At 38.5% G+C, this 27,112-nt stretch overlaps 1 protein-coding gene across 6 annotated transcripts in view; it reads right to left on the bottom strand.

The window, feature by feature from the left end:
• The window catches only part of VLN1 (villin-like 1), a 62,134-nt gene that overhangs the window by 7,615 nt on the left and 27,407 nt on the right, over positions 1-27,112 (bottom strand). For 4 of the 6 annotated variants that reach the window (XM_088897486.1, XM_019197748.2, XM_088897487.1 and 1 more), the window contains 7 exons: positions 20,426-20,494; positions 20,190-20,327; positions 17,742-17,870; positions 8,585-8,722; positions 8,126-8,251; positions 7,875-7,937; positions 6,759-7,029 (listed from right to left, as the gene is read on the bottom strand). In XM_088897486.1, coding sequence (XP_088753612.1) covers positions 6,759-7,029; positions 7,875-7,937; positions 8,126-8,251; positions 8,585-8,722; positions 17,742-17,870; positions 20,190-20,327; positions 20,426-20,494 — 934 coding nt within the window. Of the gene's footprint in view, positions 1-6,758; positions 7,030-7,874; positions 7,938-8,125; positions 8,252-8,584; positions 8,723-9,876; positions 9,888-10,044; positions 10,193-17,741; positions 17,871-20,189; positions 20,328-20,425; positions 20,495-27,112 lie in introns of all 6 variants that reach the window. The other 2 variants (XM_010258264.3, XM_088897488.1) reach the window with 2 other exon arrangements.

The raw sequence follows: 27,112 nt of genomic DNA, 5'->3' as shown, positions 1-27,112 counted from the left end.
ATTGTAAGGTATTTGAAGGGAGCTCCTGGTCGTGGTTTGCTAAATAAGAGTGGTGGAAATATTGAAATAGAGGGATATACAGATGCTGATTGGGTTTGATCTATATCTGACAGAAGTTCTACTACAGGTTATTGTACTTTCCTTGGGGGTAACTTAGTGACATGGAAGAGCAAGAAGTAGACCGTGGTGGCAAGAAGTAGTGCAGAAGCTGAATACAGAGCCATGGAACATACAACTTGTGAACTAGTGTGGCTAAGAAATCTCCTACAAGAGGTAGGGTATTCGATTACCACTCCGATGAAGCTATATTGTGACAACCAAGCTGCAGTTCATATCTCCTCTAACCTAGTTTTTCATGAGAGAACAAAACACATAGAGGTTGATTGTCACTTTGTGAGAGAAAATGTTCTTAGTGGAATGATGAGTACAACATATGTTAATATAGGGAGTCAATGGGCAGACTTATTCACCAAAGGGTTGAGTTGGGCAAGAGTGGATTACATATGTAACAAACTGAGACTATATGATATATACTCTCCAGCTTGAGGGGGAGTGTTAGTGTCGACTAAATAAGGGTAAAATAGTCATTTGAGTTTTATTAATATGGTGATGTGTCTTTTAGTTAGTGTTGATGTGTCCCAACTTAAATAGGGGCATAAAAGACATTTGCTATTTATTTTAGTAAACTATATGTCCTGACCGACCTAAGAGAGAATTTGAACTATTCTCTTGGGTTCGAACAGGTTTCTTTTTCTTCTTTGATTTCTCCTTCTCTTCTTCTCTCCCTCTCTCTCTACATCTTCTCTTTTACATCAAGTTCAGATCTGAAATTGGCAAATATAAATCATCACAGGCATTACCTTCAGGGACTGCTTTGACTTGGTCTGAGAAGATATGGACATTGTTTTCTTCTAGGAAGAGAAGAAGAGAGAAGGAAGAAGAGGAGAGGAGAGAAAGACTGTTTGGGAGCCAAAACTGTAGTTGGCAGCGTCCCATTCTTTTGTTATAACAATGAGATTAAAAATAAAAGTAAGAAATTACATACTTGCCCCTAGTGGCACACCCTAATAAAAAAACAATAAGAGAGGCTGTAAACAAGCTGACAATACCCTAGAACTAACAACAAGGATTAAAGTATCGGTATCGGGTATCGGGTATCGTATCGGACAACTTGGATACGGATACGGATACGGATATGCTTGGGAAACACATGGATTCGATACACCTCTGTATCTGTGCGCATTGGCCGATACTGTGCAATACATGCCGATACGGTGGCGTATCGGACCGATACACATGACTAGAACGATACAGTGCCAATCGTGGCGTATCTCGTATCCTCCCCTACCGATACCGATACGATATGCCCCGTATCGGGCATATTGTGTCGATATTTTAATCCTTGACTGACAACAGGAATAACTGTAATAGCAGAAATAATTCTCAAATCATTCTAACAACAAACATAAAACACACACACACAAGGAAGCAAACCAGGAAGGCCGATAGATAACAAGAATGACCATATAAGTTAAATCTCTTTTAGAGATTTGTGGGATTGGCTACTCCCCATTTTGTGTTGTAGAGAGGATGAGGGATAACTTTGTAATTTTACTTTCTTTTATTTGGCTCTTTTGTATATCTCTTTGTACATTACTGTACATATCTCACACTTGGAAGGATAGAACTGTCCATTCTCACATTAATATATAAATATCTTTTTCTGGGCGTGTGGTAGTACACACCCATCCATTTTCATGTGACTCTCTTGCTCTTCTCTTCTTCGACCGAAACTGACATGGTATCAGAGCAGGTTGCTCTCTGATCTTATTTTTGCTTCTTTATCACTTTCTATGGGTTGTAATCTCATTTCTCTACTGAGGTCTATTGAACCCTTCAACTGGTGGAGTGTATAGGGTTGTTTTTTATCAACCCTACCTGCTGTACAGACAGAGTTCGAACTCTGCAGGAGAGATTTCATTAGATCTCACTTGGAAGATCTCAGATCAGGGCCAAACTTCAGATCTGGTGTCGCCTAGACCAGATCTATTTGCTGTACAAATATCTCTTGATTTGGTGAAGTTTTGAAGGGATTTTGATCCTCTTCCTTGGGTGGCTGCTACTTACAGTTTCCTTTTTTGGACTGTTGATTTTTCGACTGAGGTTTCAGATTTCGTTTTCTTACTCTAAGGGTCTCAGTGATTCCCAGTGATTATTATCTCCTTCTCAAGGTATTCCTCTTGACTTCTAGTGATTGCTATCATCTTTTCTATAGTCTTCCTTTGGTTTCTTGACTGAATATGGGATCTGAAAGGAATGACATCATATCTGTGAAATTTGATGGAACAAACTATGCTCTCTAGAAATTCCATTTCCAATTTTTTGTTGAAGGGAAGGGTATGTGGAGCTATCTGGATGGTACCACAACCATTCCTGATGTTACAGATGCTAAAGGGCTGAAACAGTGGAAAATCAGTAATGCCCAAATAGTTTCCTGGATATTAAGTTCAGTCACTGTCGATGTAGTTATTCCTATGAGAGGCCTAAAAACTGCTAAGGAGATGTATGACCTTGCGAAGGTGTATCAGCAGTCAAATATGTCCAGACAATATCATATTGAAATGGACATATTCCCATACACCCAGGGGGAGAAGAATACAGGAATATTATGCTAGTTTTGTTAATCTGTTGATAGAATATGAACCTGTTCATCTTGGGGCCACAACGATTGATTGTTGTGTGACAACTATGAAAAGGCATTTCGATCAAAGGAAGATCATGCACTTTCTTATGCACCTTAGACCCGATTATGAGTTGATAAGATCCAACATACTCAGCAGGGAAAATGTGCCCGACTTGGACACCATATTGGGTAAACTATCAAGGGAGGAGACTAGACTATACACTCAATCCTCCCTTGACAGCAAGAAAGAACATGGACATGATACAGTTTTTCTAGCTACCAAGCCAAAGGGAAAAAAGGACTTCTCCAAGATGTAGTGCTATGAGTGCAAGGAGTTCAGACATGTGGCCTCTCACTGTAAGAAAATGAATTTTTGTACCTACTGCAAACAACAGGGTCACATCATTATTGAATGCCCTACCCGACCTCCCAAGAAGGGTCAATACAAGGCACTTCAGACAGTTACAGAGTCTTCATCTAACATTACTGTCTCCTCCAACTCAGACTCAAAAGGGGGAGCCTTCTGGTACTCTGACTGAGGATAAGATACGATAGCTTGTGTCTTGAGCTATTTCATCTGCCTTCTCTGCTATCGGCTTGTTTGGTAAGTCTTCTACCACTTGCTCCTCTCCTAGCCATATGTGGATTATAGATTATGGAGCCTCAAATCATATGACTGGGGCCTCCTTTGGTCAGACTCCTAAACCTTACCCTTCTAATGACCAGATTATTACTGCTAGTGGGTGAGTCATTAAAGATTGTTGGTTGTGATGATTTATTTCTTTCTACCTCTCAACCATCTTCCTTCATCTCCCCAAAACCTTCTTTATTCCTCAATTAACTACCAATCTTATTTCTATGGGTCAACTTGTTGATGATGGTAACTTGGTTCTATTTTCTCGTGATGGTTGTGTCATACAAGATCAACACACTGGGGAGGTGAAGGGAAAGGGGAGTAGGCTTGGGAGGCTGTTTGCTCTTGAGTTCGAGAAGAGACCTACATCCTCATCTTGTTTTCTTTCTACTACTAGTGATGTGTTACATTCTCGTTGTAATAATGTGTGGCATTTATGGCATAGACATTTAGGCCACACACATGCTAAGAACTTGGATCATCTATTTTCTTCTGGTTGTTTACCTATTGTTAATTTTGTTTCTAAGAATATTGATAAATCTTGCATAACTTGTGGGCTTACTAAAGGTCGTATTTTACCTTTTCCATCTTCATCTGTGCATGCTACTGTTCCTTTCCAAGTAATACTTAGTGATGTTTGGTCGTCTCCTATTATATCCACACTTGGATACACATACTTTGTTTTATTTATTGATGATTGCACTAGATATATTTGGATTTATTTCCTTCGGAAGAAATCAGTTGTACTTCCCACCTTTCAGAATTTTCACACCATGATAATGACCCAACACAATGCCACCATTCGTATTCTACATTCTGACTCAGGGGGAGAATATTTTGATGGGGAAAATGGAGAATTTCAGACCTATTTAAAGAAATATGGTATTCTATCCCAAAGATCTTGTCCAGGAACTCCTCAACAAAATGGAGTTGCTGAACGCAAGAAACGACACATCTTGAGTATGGTGAGATCCCTTTTGCTCGACTCCCATGTTCCCGTTTCCTTTTGGGTGGAAGTGGCCAACATTGCTGTGTATCTCATTAACATCATTCCATCTTCAATTCTTGGTAATCAATTACCTTTCTATTGTCTTTTCATCGTTCTCCAAACTACTCTACACTTCATGTTTTTGGTTGCATTTGCCTTGTACATCTTCCTCCCCATGAGCGCACTAAGCTTACTGCTCAATCAGCTATGTGTGCCTTTATGGGGTACAGTTTTTTGAATATGTTATTAAATTACCTACACCATCCTTCTCTATTCTACACAACTTACTCCTGCAGGTGATTCAGTATTGCCCCTTCAAGTCTATAACAGGAAGTATCCAACTGCACCAATGCCTATGCCTCCTCCTCCTTTATCGACCCCGATGCATGTTCCTCTGACATCCTCAGACCTTGTACCATCCACATCTACTTCTCATGTAAGTGATCCTTCACCTCCTACTCCCACTCCTTTACAACGCTCTTCCAGAGTTATTCGTCCTCTTGATCGCTATGGATATTCTGCTATCCATAGTTCCCTTTCTGCTACTTTGTCTTCTACAGATATCCCTAAGTCTTACCGGCAGGCTGCAGCAATTGGGCATTGGAAAGCTGCAATGGACTTGGAAATTCAGGACCTATTGGAAAATGATACTTGGGAGCTTGTCTCTCCTCCAGATGCCTCCATTATTGGCAGTCGTTGGGTGTACTCAGTCAAATTGAATTCTGATGGGAGCCTAGATAGATATAAAGCTCGCCTTGTTGCTCAAGGGTACAAACAAGAACATGGCATCAACTATGAGGAGACGTTTGTGCCAGTGGCTAAGATGACTACTGTTCGACTTATTCTTGCTATCACTGCTATTAAACAATGGACTGTTGATCAAATGGATGTCAAGAATGCCTTTCTTCATGGGCATCTCCGTGAGACAGTGTATATGAAACCTCCTCCAGGCTACTGTGATGATTCTACTCTAGTCTGCAAACTAAAGAAGTCCTTGTATGGGCTTAAACAAGCCCCACGGGCCTGGTTTGACAAGTTCAAAGGGGTTATTATTGAAGCAGGATTTCAGCAAAGTGCCTAAGATTATTCCCTCTTTATTCTTTGTCGTCCCCAAGGAGTGACTCTTCTACTAGTGTATGTTGACGATATACTTATTACTGGTGATGACTTCGAAGGGATCACTCAGTTGAAGCAACTTCTCAGTCAATCCTTCAAAATGAAGGATCTTGGTTTTGTGACTTACTCTCTTGGTCTTGAGATCACCGGAAGTGCTCGAGGATATTTTGTTAATCAGCACAAATATGCTAATGACCTAATTAAGATGGCCAATCTCTCTAACTCGAAGCAAGTTGATACCCCATTGGAACTCAACCTTAAGCTTAGTAAGGATGATGGACAATTCCTTCCTGATGCTACATTATATCGTCAACTTGTTGGAAGCCTTATTTACCTTACTATGACTCGGCCAGACATATCATATGCTTTGTAGATAGTTAGCCAATTTGTATCAGCCCCTCGACAATCTCATTTCTCTGTTGTGCTCTGAATTATCGGATATGTTAAAGGCACCTTATCTCATGGACTTTTCTTCTCATCTTCCTCATCTCCTCAGTTGACTGTTTATGCTGATGCTGATTGGGATGGTTGCCCTGACACCAGACGGTCCACCACTGGCTGGTGTGTTTTCTTAGGTGATTCCCTCATCTCTTGGAAGTGTAAGAAGCAACAGACAGTCTCCAAATCATCTACTAAAGCCGATTACTGTGCCATGTCCTCTATTTGCAGTGAGCTTGTCTGGCTTAAAGCTCTTCTTCATGATTTGACCATTGATCACTCCGCTCCCATCCCTTTATTGCTGACAATATGAGTGCAATCAAAATTGCCTCAAATCCAGTCTTTCCATGAACGGACTAAGCATATAGAGGTGGACTGCCATTTCATTCGAGACCTTCTCACTACTGGTCACATCACATTGCCTCATGTCTTCCAATCTTCAGTTGGCTGATCTCTTTACTAAGGCTATGATACGCACTCGACACAATTTTCTTGTAGACAAACTAATGCTCTTACCTAAGCATCAATTTGAGGGGGAGTGTAGAGAGGATGAGGGGTAACTTTGTAATTTTACTTTCTTTTATTTGGCTCTTTTGTATATCTCTTTGTACATTACTGTACATATCTCACACTTGGAAGGACAGAACTGTCCATTCTCACATTAATATATAAATATCTTTTTCTGGGCATGTGGTACTGTACAAACCCATCCATTTTCGTGTGACTCTCTTTCTCTTCTCTTCTTCGACTGAAACTGACGTGTGTAGCCCTCCATCCCTCAGCACCAAAAAAAGAAAGAAAGAAAAAAAAAGGCTTATGCATGTCTAACCACAAATTAAAAGAATCAATGAAGAACAGGAGACCATTTTCACCCTAACAATATTTCAAGAATAAACTACCTTTTATTTCCTTGGTGCATGGATCTATGAATGCTTTGTTATTAGCACTACTATGATCAGGGGATGTTCCTGAAAAGAGTTTCCTGGCAATTGGAATTGGGCTAGAGAATCGGCGGCTGTTGGGGGCATTAAATTTTGAGCTTGAAATATGTGCTGCAGGAGAGACACTTCTTCGGAGCTCATCAGAACCAATGGACTTGCTTCTAGAACGGTCAGGGGTTGTTCTGGTGGAGTGAAAATCATATGCTTTCCATGGACTTCTTTTTGATACCTGTATAAGGTATTGCCTCAATAAAGAATTCAAAGAAACATGAAAACTAGCAAATTAAAAGGGAAAAACAGCAAGTTTGGATATTTGCTCATGAAAAGATGCATATCCTATACCATTATCAATCAAAATGCAATTTTATCATTTATCAAAAGGAAAAACATTAGTACATTTATATATTTCCAAAAATATTAGTGACAATTCCATGGAGTTTCAAAGAAAATAAAATGCATTTACTTGGGAGAAAATAGCCACCCAATAAAATTTTGTACTTTGTTTTTCTCCACGAACTTCTAAAATAGATTCTCACGTTTATAAATGAAACTCGATATCTAAAATACAGTAATTAAGGGGGTGTTCATCAACATGGTTGGTTTTGTTTTTGAAGATAAAAACAAAACTAACCACGTTGTTGAACACCCCCTAAACAAGTATAATTTTATTGTTCTAAATGAAAGTGTTTTTTCTTCCTTTCTTTTTTTTTTTTTTTTGATTTCCCTATATTTTCTGTAAAATCTGACAGATGCAAATAAAGTTCAAATCTCATTATTGTCTTGGCAAGAATTTACCGGGAATGAGATCTGTGACAATGCTACTAGTGATAAGATGCACAATGATGGTTACCACTCTTTAGTTAATGTGTGTGTATTAATCCTGAGGCAGTTATAACAATTCAAGGGTTCAGTCCCAAATATTTCAGGTTTGCGATGGTAAAATATGAAGTAGAATGACTAAAGTTTCTAAATCAAATAGTACCTTTCAAGACTTGTTTAATAGGGAAAAAAGCAGACAAATACAAAATAGAGTTCAATGGGACTGGTGAGAAGCCAATAAATGTAGTGATTTACCCCCATCTTTTGCATTTGTCCTTTTAAAATAGCAAGCTTCCTCTCAAATGAATTTCCATGCATCTACAAGATAAACCAAGTTCAAATTCTATATTTATGCAGCTGGCAGAGCTTCTAAATCACATAAAAGGGAACTAGGAAAATTTCATCAATGTACGATAGAAAAAAAAAATGCATCTCCTAAAACAATAGGGGAAATAACAAGAATTTGTAAAAAAGATCTCCAACGAGAACCACTCAGGGATACTTACACATGCTTTTAAGGAATCCCATTCAAAGAACCGAGTAAAGAAAGATGGTTCATGTCCTTCAGCAACAACATATATAGGAGTCTCCAAAGATAGACCTTCAACAAGAATGTCTTTCTCAAGGAATTTCTGCTAGGTTTGAGCAAAGCATAATGTATACATGTAAGTGGTTAAATTAGTAATAAAAAATAGTGCAAAGGGGTGGACTCTCATTTTTTTTATCGGTGGTACAAGATGAACTATCGGGATACTGGTGCCTCTGCTTACATGTGGTCCACCAAAGCATTAGTTTGGGAGGGGGGGCTAAAAGGCAATAGGCAAAGTCCAACCACTGAAGGATTTGGATAAATGAATAGTCAGGCCTGACTAATGTATATCTTCAAGGATGCACAATTACAACACCAAAGTGTTCCCTATAATCATAAGTTAGTAACAAAATAAAAGACCAGTTTGCTGTTATACCATGCCTAGACTGAGGGCTTGTTTTGATCTAACATTTGCATGCTGCCCTATCCATACATAGATTTCATTATGGCAGTCTAATATTAAAACATCTTCTGTAGTTAAATCGTCCTGACTGAAATTGAAGATCTCTTTAACCTGTAAAATTTGTCACAAGAGAAAAAAGTAAAGTGAGAAGTATTTCTCTCATAGCCTCAAAACAATTTTATGATATTATTGTGATCATTAACGTCCAAGTGGAAGTTCTCATTCAGAATTTACTGAAATTCATGTAGAAGTTTGGACTTGATTTCCAATCTTTTCATTTCACATCAGTCACACAAAAATCAATGGAGATCCCACAGATTTTATAAAAAAAGATAAGGAGAAACAAAAAGGTGGATTTCTACATGCATATCTTACAAAAACAATGAGGTAAGAGTCCCTTGGGTAATGGGTTGAGCCACTTCTGAGTGAGCTGGTGCTTCTTGGACATTGATATCCAAAATTCCAATTGTAAAGTGGTGCAAGGCAGGGGTATTGTTGTTGCTCCAAGTAGGGACAAATTAGACATTGTACCACATATAATGCAATATTTATATAAATAGTAGCCAACTGGAGGAAGAAATATATGTCCATACTCTTTTTCTCTTCTTAGAAAAAGGCCATTACTCAAAGAGTTGAACTAGGTTTCAGGAAACATAAGGGCTAGGTTGTTAATCTAGAAGAAAGTTCATGGTAGAAAATAGCAGGGAAGGTTGCAAAAGTCAAAAAAAAAAAAAAGGTTCAAGAACTAGATGCAGGTTGTGTCGCACCTTTCAGAAATGGCTGCATCAGGATATTTGAAGGGGAAGAAAAGAGGCTGGAAAAGTAAGGACGTTCTTGAGTTTATCAGTAATAACTAATGGTTTAAAAGGCATGCATTAAGGATGAACATCTGAAAATTCTAGGGTCTAGGATTGCTGATGTGGCCCATGTGGGGTTGATAATCATTGCAAAAAAAAAAAAAAAAAACCACTAAATCTGAGTGAACATAGGAGGACTTTAACAGCAAGAAAACAAATATGGAGATAGAGCATCATAATGTATTCTAGAGAAACTAAACCTTTGTCATCTTATTCTACAGAAATGTAACACTGCTATCTCTACCATCCTATCAAAAGTAACTTCTTAGGCTACAGAAAAGAAAAAGAACTATTTACTATGCTGTTTTTTTACTAATCACCCACACGAATTTAGGGGAACAATAAGAGAATGAATGCTTTTGAGTCTTGACTTGAATAAGAGAAGTGCAGACACACTGTGATGCATACCTGGATATCACCTAAGGATATAAAACCCGAAGAAGTAGCAAAAGAAAAATAATCCACCATTAAGCATGTTTGCACATCCATTTATAGCTGCAAAAGTTCTCAATCAAAGAAGCAGCTCATTATCTTTTGAATGAAAAGAATTACAGCAAACAGAGGTAATTTGTTCACCTTCTGTAATGGTACAGACAAACAAATATGGATCTTCGACATAGCCTTTGATGTCCTTTTCCCCTGGGTACTCTAACTTTCCACCAAGTGCATCCCAAAAGGCATCAGGTTCACTACCTTCTCTCACTGATATGGGCTGCCATGTAGGCTGGATTACAAGAGAAAATTAGGTTCAATAAAATTTTAGAACTTCAATCAGTAATGCTTAGTTCATGAAAGTTGAATACAACACCAACTACTTTTCTGGTCATTTCCCTATATACAGGATTGATGGATTCTCCTAAATGGACAATATGTCCTTGAGCATGTGTCAGATTCTGATGTTCCATTGATTCTTCAGTGATGTTTTTGCCTATTTCTTTCTTTGTTCTCTTTCCTTGACTATTACCAACGAGTTTCTGGCATATATTGTGAACTACATCTTCCTATACACCTAATTAACGAAGCTATATTTTTACATTTTACTTGCATATGCACATTCTACAAGTTTACATATATGGCCATTATAAGGTACCTGAATTTTTGACAATAAATGTATTATCTCATGTGTCCCCACACCCTTGTTTTTTCAACTAATGGAGTTAGTCTCCCTAACCATGTCAATGTTTGATTCTCAGGTCCATATTCATGCTACATATAAGATAATAACCTAAAAATGATAATCATTATATAGGATTAAACTTTGGAAAAAGGCATTCATCTTCATATTTGTCTTATGTGCAAATCAAATGGTGGTGTTTACTTAGCAGTCTACCAAACTTGTTTGAAGCTCACTTCTTCTCCCCTACAAAGGGAGACAAAATACTGTGGAGTTTCACAAGGGCTGCAGTATTGTGGTGTACTTGGGAAGGAAGAAACACAGGCCTCTTCATGAACAAGATAGAAGGAATTGAGGAAGTAATAGAAAACATTACTGTGAAGGTGGCATACTGGGTGAAGGAAATGGGCATCTTTGCTCCATTCACAACTGATGATGCCAACAGAAACTGGAAAATGGTGGGAGATTGAGCCCTCAATGGGCAGACCAAGTGTAAGGGTTGAATGGACACCACCACCTCCATCATTTCTCAAATTCAACTTTGATGGTTGCAACTTAGGCAACCCAGGAGCTTCTGGTCCACTCACAAGTTTTTCTCTAATAAAATGCTTGTCCACTTCAATGTGTTTCGTCCTATCATGGAGTACTAGATTAGCAGCAATGTTGATAGCAACTTTATTGTTGCAATAGAGTGACATAGGGTTGTTAACTGCAAAACCCAATTCACCTAACAGGTTTCTTATCCACATGATTTCAGTAACTCCATGAGACATAGCTCTATATTTTGCTTTAGCACTGGATCTAGCCACCACACTTTGCTTCTTATTTCTCCAGGTGACCAAGTTTCCTCCTACAAAGGTACAATACCCACTGTAGACTTTCAGCCATCGACTACCCCTGCCCAATTAGCATCAGTATATACTTCCACCTTTAAATGCCCATGTTTTTGGAACAACAAACCAGCTCCCGGAAACTTACTAAGGTATCTAAGGATCCTCTCTGCAGCTTCAAAGTGAGTTGTCCTAGGATTGTGCATGAACTGACTAAGGACACCCACTGCATAGCAATATCAGGCCTGGTCATAGACAAATATAAGAGTCTCCTTATAAGTCTCTGAAACTTCTTCACATCTTTCAAGAACTCCCCCTAACTGTCTCTCAGCTGATGGTTAGGTTCAATTGGTGAGTCAATTGGTTTCACCCCTAGCTTGTCTGTATCTTCTAGTAGATCTAGTACATATTTCCGTTGGGAAATAAAGATGCCCTTTTGAGAGCGGGCAACTTCAATTCCAAGGAAATAATGTAAGGGTCCTAGATCTTTCACCTCAAATTGAGTGGCTAAGAATTTCTTCAGTTTCTGTATTTTAGTCTCCTAGTATCCTGTGATCATTGTCATCCACATACACAATTAAAGGTGCAATTTTCCCTTCACCTTTCTTCACAAACAAAGTGTGGTCTAACTGGCATTGCTTGAACCCCATCTAGTGAACTCCTAAGTGGAACTTACTAAACCAGGCCCGAGGTGATTGTTTCAACCCATATAAAGATTTTTTTAACCTGCACACCTTCTGCTCACTGCCTTTGGTACAAAAACCTGGAGGTTGAGTCATGTACACTTCCTCTCCTAAGTCACCATTCAAGAAAGTATTTTTAATGTCCAACTGGTGAAGTTCCTAGTCAGGATTTGCTGCCAATGAGAGAAGAATCCTGATAGAGTTCATCTTGGCTACTAGAGCAAATGTCTCTGCATAGTCTACTCCATATACCTGTGTAAAACCTTTTGCCACCAATCTGGCCTTGTACCTTTCAACAATTCCATCAACCTTATGCTTCACTGTGAACACCCACTTGCATCCCACTAGTTCCTTCCCTTCAGGAAGATCCACCAACTCCCAAGTGCCATTTTTGTGTAATGCATCAATTTCTTCCTTCATTGCATCTATCCATTTAGGTTTGGATAAAGCTTCTGCCACATTCTTAGGAATAGAGACACTGTCAACGGAAGAGAGGAATGCACAATAAGAAGGTGAAATATGGTCATAGGACACAAAGTGAGAGATAGGATGATTAGTAGCACAGGATCTAACACCCTTTCTCTTAGTCATAGGAACATCAAGATCATTAATGGCAAGGGGATCAACATTAAGAGGTTCAGGCATATCAATAGGAACAAGTGTACCTAGCTTATGAGGAAGATCTACCTCTGGAGAATCCTATGATGTTGGTTGCATAGTTTCAGGTTCCACAACTCTTGAACTCTACTGGCTCTTGTGGTGGTGAAGAAAGACACGGAATAGAGGAGGATTAGGAAGAGGAGGTAATCGAGCCTGAGCCTGGGTGTGTTTCTCCTCAACCCTACTCTCCCCCTAAGGAGAAACCGAGAAGAAAGGTTGACTCTCAAAGAATGATACATCTACGGAGACATAGTACTTGCGAGAGGTGGGATCATAGCAACGATAACCCTTTTGACATAAAGGGTAACCAAGGAAAATACAAGGAATAGCACGAGGATCAAGTTTACCACGATAGGGGACAAGTCATGAACAAAACAATGACACCCAAAAACACGCATTGGAATGGGGGACAACGGAGCTGTAGGAAACAAAAGTTGATGTGGGACCTTATACTCTAGTAACTGAGATGGCATACGGTTGATGATGTATGTAGCACACAAAACAACATCAATCAAAAAGTGTTTCGAAACATTCATATGGAGTAATAAACCACGAGCTACTTCGAGAAGGTGACGGTTTTTCCTTTCAGCAACACCGTTTTGCCGGGGTGTCCTAGCACAAGAGCTTCAATGAAGAGATTCACACGAAGCAAAGAACTCCGTGAGATCAGTATGGAAGTACTCTTTTGCATTGTCCGACTGGAAAATATGAATTTCAATTTGGAACTGAGTGAAAACCATGCGTTGAAAGTCTTTCAATTTTGGGCACTTCATCTCTAGATCACATAGGGTAAACCCAAGTATATCTAGAGTAGTCATCAATCAAAGTAATGAAGTACTTATGTTTAGCCTCAATAGGTAGAATAACATGGCCCCAAACATCAGAATAGACAATATGAAACGGAAATTCAGATCTTTTATTTCTTAAAGGAAAAGAACTTCTACAATGTTTGCTCAATTGACATGTCTGATACTGCAACTTTCTAACTGACAAAGACTTACATAATTCTAGAAACATAACTTTAAATGACTCAAAAGAAAGATGACCAAGACAACTATGCCATAAGTAAGCTTGACTCTCATTGGACGAACTCAAGGACTCTGTAGCCACAAGACCAGCTTTATTCCCCAACACGTAGACACACATGAAGATGGAAAGAAAGTCAATGAACAATTCAAGGAGTGAGTAATACTGCTAATGGAGAGCAAATTTATAGGTAATTTAGGAACACACAACACATTAGAGAGGGTAAGGCCGAGTGGGAGAGATATAGTTCCTTGGCCGGCTATGGTGGAGAATGAACCATCCACCAGTCTCACCTTATCTCTCCCAAAGAGGAGGTTATATGCCTGAAATAAATTTGACTTACCAGTCATGTGGTTTGAGGCTCCAAAGTCAATTACCCAAGGGGAATCAGATGTATGAGATGACACATGAAAAGCAGTGGTAGTGTTACCTGATGTAGACGCAAAGGAGGTAGAAGGAGTAGGACCAGAATCCATCTGACAAAGAGTCCTACCATATAACTCCAAATGGTCATGAAAGGAGTTGATAATCTCTTCCTTAGGGTCAGAACTAGGGTGCCTTTCCTCAATTATCATGGGACTAGTCTCTTGAATTGCCATATTAGTTGAGTTGTACTTTTTCTAATTCTGCTGGATTGGTTTCTTACTCTGACCAGTTGTTGACTTCTTACCCAGTTCCTGTGCCCATCTAGGTTCCCATGGAGGTCCCAACATGTATCTCTGGTGTGTCTTGTCTTCTGACAGTGAGTGCACCAAAGTTTACTCTTGTCATCCACTCTCTTCTAAGGCGTAAACCTCCTGAATTGATGGCATGTCTTTACTTCCCAAGATCTATACTCTAATAGACTCATATGAAGGGTTCAACCCCCAAAAAAGAAGCAAATACCCGTTATTGAGAGACAAGTGACTTATATGCCTTTGCATCTTCATCACATTTCCAATTCACATTTTGATAGTGATCCAGTTCTTTCCAGATTGATGTCAGATCTGAGTAGTACACTGAGAGACTCCTCTCCCCCTGCTTGCAAGTAGAGGATTCAACTTGCAGTTGGTATATCTTAGCATAGTGCCTTTGCTTTGAATAAGTAGATTTTGCTTGTTCCCATATTTCACGAGCTGTTTCAGCCCACATGAATGTCTTTCTTACTTGTGGTAGCATGGAAACCAAAAGCCATGACATCACCATACTATTTTCTTGGTTCCACCTATCATATTCAGCACTTCCATTCTTCGGTTCCTTTACTTTCCCATTAATATATCCTATTTTCCCCCTAGAAGTGATGTAGAGTTTTATTCCCCTAGACCATTCAAGGTAGTTTAGTCCAACAAAGGGAATTACAGCCATGGGAAAACTCATATCTATTCCCCCACTCAGTCCATTTTGACTTCCTAAAACCCCCGAAGTAGCAGAATTCTCAGAGGACATGGTCAAAAAAGAATTTCAGTCTCAACACTCAACTTAGGATCCTTCCTTACACCAAAAAAAAACTTAGCTCCACACGAGTAAGCAGTCCACACACACACTTTGGTTTGGACTCAAACTGAGCACAAAACAGCACCAATTTCCAGAAAAAAGGGGGCAAGATCAGACTGATTTCAGACCTGTACGGGTTAACAGTCCCAACCTACCAACCTTCCAGAATGTCTAAGAACATTAACCATCAGGAGAGATCCTTAAACACTTGTCATCATACCAAAAACTGGAGATAACAGGTCATCCGTGACCTACAGTCACCTTTTCACAGGTACAGGATCACACGGTCCAAGAAAAAAGAGGTATAAACCTCACAAAGGTCTGACAACATTCAGCAGCCCAGATTCATTTGATTTTTCTCTTGGTGCACGATCAAGAAAGGTAAAAGAGAAAAAAAAAAGGACTGTACCAGTCATAGATCAGTTTTGTTCAGCCCCAGATTCAGCAAGTCAAAATAGAAAAAAAAAAAAAAAACTTGTTCAATCTGTCTCACAATCAGTAACCTGGCTATGATACCATCTTGACAGTAAAGTCGACTAGAAATAAGAAAGAGAAGGGAAGAGAGGAAGAAGAGAGAAGGTAGAAGAGAAGAAGAGAGATTGGCGACAATGGAATAGTTCTGGTGGTGCCAGATTCTATTAACATTTATAGGGCGACTAAAATAAAAGGGAAAAAGACCCTTGTGCCCCTGCTGTAAATAAAGTACAACAACAGCAAATAAAAAAGACTTTAAACCGACCAAACGGACCCTAACAAGACAGAAAATAATAAACAAGAAATAAAATAAACTATTTCAACACAGTCTATGTGTAATTTTAATATAATTGGGCCTTTTGCTTATTTAAGCTATTTGTTGTGTGGGGTTAGGGTTGAGTGAGAGTGAACATTTTGTTGTGAGACTGTAGAGAGGCCAGCCATGTATCTCTTACTCTCATAGTGGATATTTTGCCCACTCTTCTCATTGATGTAGGCTATTGATCTGAACCACCTTAAATCTTGGTGCTTTTTCTCTTTCTTCTTCCTATTTTCTTCCTGGTTTATTATACTGTTTTCTATTGGTTGACAAACCTATGTTCCAAGTATTAGAAATTGTAATATCGCCATGTATAACATTAGTATTGCAATATAAAGGCTTGTGTGATCAGATGTTGCAATCAATCAGATAAGTCAAGATTAGAAAACGTGATAAACTCAAAAGAGGAGACCTAATTGGTGCTTAGCCCCTAGTGTTTGTTCTCTATGCATGGCAAGTGATGAAGCTACTTTCCACTTGCTAATCTCCTGCCCCTGTGCATCTAGTATTCCAGAGAGTGTTTTTGATCTTTTTGGTTGTTGGTCAACTCCGAGGAACATACAAAGCATCTTTAAACAAAGACATTTTTAACCCAAGGAAGAGAGGCAAAATGATGTGGAGATGTATTAGAGTGGCTATACACTGGATGAATTGGGAAGAAAGGAACTCAAGAATTTTCAGAGAGGAAAATCAATCAAGAGAGAGAATATTTTGGTCAAGGTGACAAATTGGCTGAACGTTGCTACTTTGTTCAAGGATTTTTCAGTGGATGACAAAATTAGAGGATGTAGACAGATTGCTGATTCATTTTCTTCTAATCAACCAGTAACCTGAAGTTGGAATCCACCACCTTTGAATTGGGTAAAACTCAACTTTGATGGATGCAGCCTAGAAAAATCCAGGACCATCCGTGTGAGGAGAGTCATTAGAAATCATGTGAGTGCTATAATTACTATTTACTCAGGCCCTATGGGCCATGACAACTCAGTGAAAGCAAAGCTCAAGGCATTACTACAGGCTGAGGCTTAGCAGATCCCAACACATCACAAACTTGCTAGTAGAAGGTGACTCATGGACTGTCATTGGGTAGATGAAGTATGATAAGCGGGTTTACAGTGGTTTAGACAAAACATAAGGGAGATATGGAGGCTGTCAAGGGAGATGAATGCAATATTCAACTGGATACAGAGATTAGGAAATGACATGGATGATTTGCTACAAGGCTAGGGGTAAATAGTGAGAAAATGTAATGGGGAACAACTTAAAGGGGTTGAATGTAACAGGGAGCTACTATTAGTAGCCTAGTGAAACTACTTATCAACTTGTACACATATTTTTCCAACAAATCAATAAAAGTTTATCCATCAAAAAACTCAAATGGTCAACTTATTCTTTTCTATTACCATAGTTATGCAGAAAAATCTTTCTATTGCCAAATATGATTATATGACTATTTTGAAGTACTAACAAGCTAAAACCTGGGGCTTATCAAAAAAAAAAAAAAAAACTAACTAAAGCATGGTATACTGTAGTTGTACCATTGTTCCAAGCAAGTGAACTATGTATGAATATTTCAGGAGACAATACATGGAATGCCATTCACATACCCTTTAAGGGAAAATGCGTAATTCCTGATTAATGAACATGATGGAGCATGCTTTAGGTTCCAAGGTTTAAATGGGATAATTACATACATTTATTAAATTCAGCATTCTGTCAAGAAGACTTTGGTCACTAATTGACGAGAGAGTCCCAACCCAGGTAAATACCGATGCTCCACTTTGCAAGATGTAGCAATAGGATGAATTGAGTGAACTTGAGACCTGAAAATGAAGACCTATAATTTTCAAAATCAACATAGGACAAATGAAATAAGTATTTATGCACTCCTCCCACCTACTCACCCTGCCATTTTTAATAAGCCCTGGAAAGCAATATGTGGACACTTCTTTCTTGTAGTTGTAGATATTATTATCTAAAAAAGTCTGCAGTTCAGGAAGTGTAGTACAATTTTTAAAAGCACAGTAGAATTACATACATACATATGTATGGGAAAACTTTTCTCCCACACAAATGTTTAAATGTTGAAACGGATGAGTGTGGAGGGAGAGAATGCAATGTTGAAATGGATGAGTGGGAAAACTAGACAGAAAAGGATAAAAAATGAACTTTTTTCAGGGAAGCAAGGAGTAGCTCCAGTAGGTGAAAAACAAGGGAAAGTAGACCAAAATTGTTTGGTCACGTGCAGAGAAGACCAAATACAGTACCAGTAAGAGGTGATCAGTTACATGTTGAAGGGGCTAGAAGAGCTGGGAGCAGACCTAAAAGGACATGGGTTGCAGAAGTGAGAAATGAATTAAGGGCCCATAGTTTAACAATGGACATGGCATTTAACAGAATGGAATGGCAGAACAGGACTATGTAGCCAATACCTTATAGTTGGGACAAGGCTTAGCTGATGATTATTATTACTCAAAACAAAATTAATTCTTCACCAACTTCAAAATGAAAGAAGAAACTATAACCTACTTGCTATAGTCAAGCAACCCAATAAAGTAAAATAAAAAACACAAATATCATCACCCCATCGATTTAGAATATTCTCTTCTAGATTCTTCAATATTGGATTTACTGTAGTGATAATCCTGGGTTGGCTAGGAGGCTTAATGGCCTTAAGGGATAGGTAGATTGGTTGTCCATCAAGGCCTTTTCTAATTGTATATGGTAGACCATAAGAGGACACAAGACGGACTGCCTTAAACCAAGATGCTTTCCATGGCTTGAGAAGTGATTTTACTTTAGAAGTCATGCCAAAGTTGTATTGAATCAGTGGGAAAGGAGGTTGGCTAATGGGATAGCTGATCATTTAGCTAAGCAAGGGGTGCATAGCGATCATCTTTTCTCGGCTCAATTGTAATTTGGTGCTTTTTAGGAGGCTGCATCTCACACCTCATTTTGGGAAGTTCTTTGTATAATTTGCTTCTGCTGTTCTATTAATAAAATCTGTTCTATTACTGATTAAAAAAAGTTGTAATGAATCAAGAAATTATTTTTGGGAAATTTTTTATCTTGAAATCTTCCATTTACAGGGCACGCTTGTCTCTAGAAGCCTCTAGAATACATAAATAAGATACTTTGGATCTTAAAATGACTTTAGATCATTTATCAAAAAAAAAAAAAAGTCTTTTGACCATGGAAATAAGTCCACAAAAGGTCCATAATTTTGTAAACAGCAATGCAAGATTCAGAAAAAGAAAAAGATTTTGCCTTTGGCTTTTGTTTTATATGGTGCTGATTCTATATAATTTAGGTTTGACACTTGAGATTGAGAACCACCTTGGTGGGGTTAACTCCGATGCCTTGATTCAAGAAAAGGTGTTGACTCTAGAGGCGCTCATGGCCTAGTCTGGACCTTGCTCTATATGGGCCTACAAACATATATGCTATATTCTTAGATTTAATATAATATATGTATTATGTATGCATATAATACATACATACATACATAGGTATATTGCTGTGCTTCACAGCCAGGCTAAGAATGATCACCCCTGGCTGATTCTGATTCTTGTTCAAGAATGCTGCCCAGGAAGAATGAGGATCATATGAAAGAGTTCAAAAGGAGACAAGATTACTAGTCAGTTGATTATTATCAAATTATAGAGTTTAATCCTTGATCCTGAAAATCTTTTTGATAATTCTTAAATCATTAATCATACAGCTAAATTTCTCCTAAGCAAACTAGTTTCCTCTACCTTATAATTTTCTGATCTCATCTTTCCTATTGCATTGCATTTCATGAATTTCCCCTCGATATTGAAGCTTCCTTTATTTCAAATGCTACTTCTTACGGCCTGCCTATTTTGAAGAAACATCTAAATATCTACTTAGACTTGTATTATTTCATAAAATTTTCATTGTTGTTAAAAGTGATAAAGTCATATTGAAGGGTCCTTTATATGGTACTATGGTAGATCATGGAAAATTTTATGTTCATGTAAATAAAACACACCTATGTTCCTGATTAAGTAGCTATCAAATTGGATGATAGAGATTAGAGAGAAAAGGATGATAAACCAAAAATGCTTTTATTGTTTGCATTTAAGATGTACAATCTTGCATATCCCTCTATGCAAACTTACAATATCAACTTGGACAGCTTGCATGTTATTAGGACCCGATCCTTGAACACGGAAAAGAGCTGTCTTTTTTTCATCATAAGTTTCATCTGTAATTGCTTTTTCTTGTATGAACCTCTTATATCGTGCACTGATCCCACCCTACATGAAATGACAAAACAAAACACAAGTCATCTCAGAACACATTCTGTTTGATCATATAAAAGAAAGAAGCTTGTGGCATAGGGTTTGAGACACACCTTCAAGACAATCAGTGCCTGGAAAATCGCATAAAATTGAATTGGCTCCTTACCTCCAATTACTTGAGCCTAAAATTGAGTTTGAACAGTTAAAAGAGTAGATAGTTATCTGATTGACTCATTAGGAAGGAGAATCCTGAAGACTATAGTTGAACCAGAAAAATCCATTATAAGGTTACATTAAGTGATGCTACATAAATCAACAGAAAGCTAAGTGGGAAGCAAAATATTTGGTTATTATTTAGGTTAGAATTGTAATTTCCTTTTTGTTGCTTGATACAATGGTAAAATATCAGGTTTACATGCAATGAGAACATGAGTTTGAGTCTGAGACTGAGAGTGGTCACTTTGTGCTAAAATGCCAGAAGTTAGGTTTGTACCCAGTCCACCTATCCTAAAACTCCCAATAGAAGGGACCAGAATTGAGTCATGGCCCCTTTTCATTTACATTAGATTTTCTAAAATAGTACTATATATATATACACTGCATGAAAATGATTAAGTATTCATAAAGTTTAAGTTGAGTACCCATGCACCTGAATTAAATTCTGGATTTCATAAAAAGAAAAGTTAAACTATTAAGCATTCAGCTTCTTCTCTTATAATACATCAGGTACTAATGGCATAACTCAGTGTTTTAAAAGCGCAAGGTGGAAAAGAAAAGCACAAAGTGGTTTGGGGGGGCAAGAGGTTCCTGTTAATAGGATCTGGTGCAAAAATGTTCCGTCTAAGGTGGCTTTCTTGGTCTGGAAAGACTATCTGAACAAAATTCTAACAAGAAATAACCTGTCTAGAAGAGGCATGGCCTTAACAGACACAAGTTGTGTTTTTCTGAAGGACCTTTGGAGTCAACAGATCATCTTCTTATTCATTGTACTTTTTCTACTTCAATTAGAAACAGAGTCTTTGCTTTGTTTGGGGCAAGATGTTGTTGTCTAGCAACAGTGAAGGATTTTATAGATGGCTGGTACCAGGAGGGTTTGACTCGGAAAGAGAAAGTTGCTTGGAGTATAATTCGGGTTTCCAACACCATTGTTCTGGGTAATTTGGCAAGAAAGAAATGGAAGAATCTTCTGCAATCGACTTTGTTCTGCTGATACAGTGCTTCAAAAAGTAGTTGGAAAAATACTTACATGGCTGAGTATTCATAGATACTATAAAGAAAGAAATCTTGGTTCTTTTTTTTTTCACTCTGAAAATCTTTTTTGTAAACAGTCAAGGGATAGTGGCTTTGCAAGGTTTTTGGGAAGATTATTTGGTTTCCTTGTGTACATTTCTTGTGCAGGGTTTTTTGCCTATCGGGCCATATCGGGGCCTTCCCGATACAATTTGAACTGAATCATGCCATCCCTCCATGCATGACCAAGGATGAAAAGGAAGGAGTAGGCATGTGAGCTGCAAAATTTTGCCCATTTATGAGTTGCAAGTTTAAATCTTAGTGCCCAAAACTATGGACATATGCCACTCGTTCAATAAGATGGTATGTGAATCACATTCCAAAAATCTTGGACCACCAACTCTACTTTCTATGGGTTTCAAGGTAAAAACCAGAAAGGAATTATCCTCCCCTCCACAGCTCTAAATATTCTATAGTTTACAAGGGAAAAGGCAGAGAAGGTAATGGCCCTTCCCTACACAGTACTCTCAAGGAAAATAAACAAAAGAAAAAGAATTGCAATGAAACTGTCCTTCACTCCGCTTTCTTCAGTCAAAAAGCATCTTTATCACTCTTGCCTCAATAAATGTTCTTCTTTGCCAAATTCTAACAGTAACATCCCTATGCATTTCTCCCTCTATTTTTCTCTCTTATGTTGTTCCTTTTGTCCCTCTCCTTAATTTACAATACATGCTATGCAATATTTAAATTAGAAAATGACATAAAAAAGAAATAAATGCACTCTTAAATGACCAAAATACAGTATATTTTGATCCTAATTACAATAATTGCTCCTTCAGTAAAAACTTTTTTAAAATCCTAATACATTAGCACAGATTTTATAGTTCCAAACAGTGGTTTCCAGTATCAACATCAGTACTACAAATCTCTATAGAGCTCTGAATGGTGCACAAAGAGGCTGGAGGATGTAAATGTTGCACCCATGTTTTGATAGAAGTGAGCTGGAAACTGACAAAACTGCAGATATTGTTGGCTTGTGATATGAAAACCCACTGGTAGCACTGGTTATAGCTTACAACTTGAGAACATGTTTTATATAGCATCACACAACTCTACAACAATTTTTAGTACAAGAATTAAAGACAACTACTCGGAACAAAAGGCTTCATGAATTATATGCAAGGTACAAAGTAGAAACTACTCATATGTCTAAATCCTCACTAGAAACTAGAATTAGATACATGCAAACAAACGAACATACAAATAACCCACAAATTCTTCTTTTTCTATGTCTGTGTATATATAGAAACAAGCACATAGGTCGGGGGTGCTTCCAAATTCTAATATTTGTCTCATCATAATATTGACTGCTACATGTGTATCAACAGAAAAGAAAAGAATAGAAATGATAAAAACAACATAGAAGAATTTCACAGTGGTGAAAACTTCTTGTAAGTGGATGCAATTTAAAAAGGGTTGAGTTATTTCACCTGGAATTTTACCTTCTATTGATGCCACCCTGGTGTGGGCATCACATGGTCCTAGAATCAGCCTAGGAGTATTTTTAGATTTCTTTTGAACATTTCTGGTTTTCTAAGTTTTTTTTCTAATTTTAGGGGTAATTTGGTAATTATATTTACCATGAAAAGGGTTCAGCCTTAGAGTCATGTTAACCTTTAAGTTACATTTAAAGTCTCAAAGACAGAGAAATAAGTAGAGCAGAAGTTATGATGTTTTCTGTGGGATGAAGTTTGTTAGTGGCAATTCTGTGATTTGGGTTAACAGTAACTTGATATTTAAACCAAATGAATTGAAAGTATTTTTTAGTAGAGCAATTCTTCCCTTCTCCAATGTAAAACTCTATTAACTCTTTTCTTTCTTCTCCCTCTTCTTTCAATATTCTCTCTTCTTTCCCATTTCTCTTTGCAGGTTTGACCAAGATCTTCTGTTCAACAGCTCTTCCAGCTGTATCCCAGGATTTCTTTTATGAGTGCTCTACCCTAGGATTCAAATCACATCTTATAACCCTCCGAACAACCCAAATCACATCTTGTTATTTGGAAAATATTGTTCTGAATAAGGTAAGAGATGAGAGAAAAAGGAGAGAAGAATGGAAAACATTAATTTCTTCATAGTTAATAAAATTTTTCAGTTACTAATAAAAAAAGATTCTAGCATGGCAACAACCAACTCTTACACCATACCAACAGGGTGTGCAAGGCAGGTTGCCTGATTTGAAGAATTTCAATTACATTGGGCTCAGGTCCATGCTTGGGCCCATTTAAAATTTAACAAAATCTCAACCTAACCTGACCCAAGTTGCATCCCTAACCAATAGGGATCCTATCAGCTTGATTGCATTCACGGTAACACTTAAGGCTCTTATCCATGGCAAGACAAATCTTCAACTGCTTAGATGGTACCCATGGTGGTTCACAACTCTTACCTAAGACACAATTAACACGGTACTCGTGGAGGCCCAAAGCTCTTACATAGGAAATGACCAATTACCAATTCCACCTCTAAACATATTCCCAATCATTAAAGTATACTACCACAAATATGACAATATGAGGAACACACTTCCAGAGACTGAAACATATAAAATAGCCAAATGACATGCAACAATAACTAAAAATAAATTGTGCTTAGACAAGAAAAAGACTCCCCTTAACCAAAACTTATGGTGCTTTAAGTATTCCATCATACATGTGTGAAGCGCAATGAGTTGATGCTAGAAATACAAAGAGGATAAATTGAAACTAAGATTGGGGAGATCAAACTAATAAGATTGTTGACAAGTAATAAAAAAAATCAAACAATAAACATGAACTAAATGAAAGATGTGAATAAACCCTAGTTGTTTCTAGGTCAAAGTAGAGAAGAAGAAAGAAGAAAGAAAAGAGAAAGAAGAAGAAGAAGGAGAGGAGAAAAGTATTCGGCCAGACTAGAAGAGAGGATGTACAAAAGTACCTCTCCTAGCCGACCCACTTGACTTTTATTCATGAAAAACTTGAGTTACAAGAAAGACAATTTTGTCCCTCATAGAAGATGGGACACATAACTTAAACTCAGATACAATAAACATTTCACTTTCAATAAGATACACCAGAATGACCAAAATACCCCTGACTCGAGCATTCTAACACTCCCCCTCAAGCTGGAGAGTATATATCATATAGTCCCAGCTTGTTACAAATGTAATCTATTCTTCCCCGAGACAATCCTTTTGTGAAGATATCTGCCCACTGATTTCCTGAGCTCACATGAGATGTAGTTATTACCCCACTTATCACTTTCTCTCTCACAAAGTGACAATCCACCTCAATATGTTTAGTTCTTTCATGGAAGACCGGATTGGATGAGATGTGAACAGCAGCTTGGTTATCACAGTATAGTTTCATGGGTTTGTCAATTGAGAAACCCATCTCTTGTAGTAGGTTCTTCAGCCATACTAGTTCACATGTGGTATGGGCCATAGCCCTGTACTCTGCTTCCGCACTACTTCTTGCCATCACTGTTTGCTTCTTGCTCTTCCAAGTTACAAGATTGCCACCCAGGAAAGTACAATACCCTGTGGTTGACCTCCTGTCTGATATAGAGCCAGCCCAATCAGCATCTGTGTGCCCTACTATCTCAAGAGGTCCTCCTTTTTGGTATAACAAACCACAACCTGGAGCACCCTTTAGGTACCTAACAATTCTCAGAACAGCTTCCCAGTGATGAACCCGGGGATGTTCCATAAACTGACTCACCACACTCACAGCAAATGATATATCTGGTCGGGTAATGGTCAGGTAGTTCAACTTTCCCACCAACCTTCTGTATCTTCCAGGATCATCAAACTCATCACCTACATCCACACTTAACTTGGCATTGAGTTTCATAGGAGTCTCTGCTAGTTTAGCACCTAACAACCCTGTTTCTTCAAGTAGATCAAGAACATATTTCCTCTGTCATAGGTTGATCCCCTGTTTTGACCTCGCAACTTCTATTCCTAAGAAATACTTTAGCTTCCCCAGATCTTTCGTATTGAAGTGGACCTGTAAGAATTTTTTCAGCCTGTCAATTCCATTGTTGTCACTTCCAGTTATGACAATATCATCCACATACACGACTAGCAAGATTTTTCCATCTTTCGAGTTATAGCTAAACACGGAATGATCAACCTGACATTGTTTCATCCCAAAGGCCTTCACCACTTCACTGAACCTGCCGAACCATGCACGAGGAGATTGTTTCAGTCCATAGATTGCCTTTTTGAGCCTGCACACCTTACCAGCCTCCCCCTGAGCAACAAACCCTGGTGGTTGCTCCATATACACCTCCTCAACAAGATCACCATGTAGGAAGGCATTTTTGATGTCAAGTTGTAGGAGAGGCCAATCATACATAGTAGCCAATGAGATCAACACCCGAACTGAAACAATTTTAGCCACAGGAGAGAATGTCTCCATATAGTCCACACCATATAACTGAGAATAGCCCTTGGCCACTAACCGTGCCTTCAATCGTTCCACACTGCCATCAGGAAGATGCTTCACTGTATAGACCCATTTACACCCAACAATGTGCTTACCAGGAGGAAGGATGGTGAGTTCCCACGTATGATTATGTTGTAGAGCAGAGAGTTCTTCTTCCATGGCTTGCCGCCACCCTGGAGAGGCAAGGGCTTCCTGTATAGTCTTGGGAATGGGAACTGAAGAGAGTAATGATATAAACTTGCAATGGGAAGCAGAAAGGTGAGCAGTGGAAACATAGTCTGAAATGGGATGAGAAGTACAAGTACGTTTACCTTTCCGCAAAGCAATAGGGAGATGAAGATCTGAGGGAGAAGGAGTAGTAGCAGGATCTGTCGACGGGTGCTGAAGTGGAGGAGGAGCCGAAGCACTTCTGTGAGTATACACTTGAGTAATTGGCGGCCTCTCTGTAGTAACCGGCATATGATGTGCATCTGCAGTAGGAGTGGGAGCTACGGGAAGGGGGTCCACAACCGGAACAGGAAAAGGAACCACAGAGGGAGAAGAAGAGACCCCGGCATTGGAGAAAAAAGGAACTGATTCAAAGAAGGTGACATCCGGGCACACAAACGATTTATGAAACTTAGGGTTATAACACTTGTACCCTTTCTGAGTCCTTGAGTAGCCAAGAAAAATACACTTCGTAGCCCGAGCATCTAGCTTGTCTACTCCAGGCCCCAAGTGCTGAACAAAACAAACACAACCAAAGACTCTTGGGGTAAGAGGAAAGGGAGACAAAGTGAGGAACAACACGGAGAAAGGGGATTGACTTCCAAGGATTGACATGGGCATCCGATTTATCAAAAAACAGGATGTAAGAACAGCATCACTCCAAAAGTGCTTTGGGACATGCATATTGATCATCAAGGACCGAGCAGTTTCAAGAAGATGTCTATTTTTCCGTTCAGCTACACCGTTTTGTTGTGGGGTGTAGGCACAAGAAGTTTGATGAATTATTCCATGATGTTCTAGGTATTGCTGAAATGATGAGATGTATTCTTTGGCATTATCGGAGCGAAGTGTTTTCATATTAACACCAAACTAAGTACA

This window comes from Nelumbo nucifera, chromosome 2 (assembly GCF_055504915.1).
Source record: "Nelumbo nucifera cultivar China Antique chromosome 2, China Antique-T2T, whole genome shotgun sequence".
NCBI classification, from domain to species: Eukaryota; Viridiplantae; Streptophyta; class Magnoliopsida; order Proteales; family Nelumbonaceae; genus Nelumbo; species Nelumbo nucifera.
This window is presented reverse-complemented; position numbering and strand designations above follow the sequence as displayed.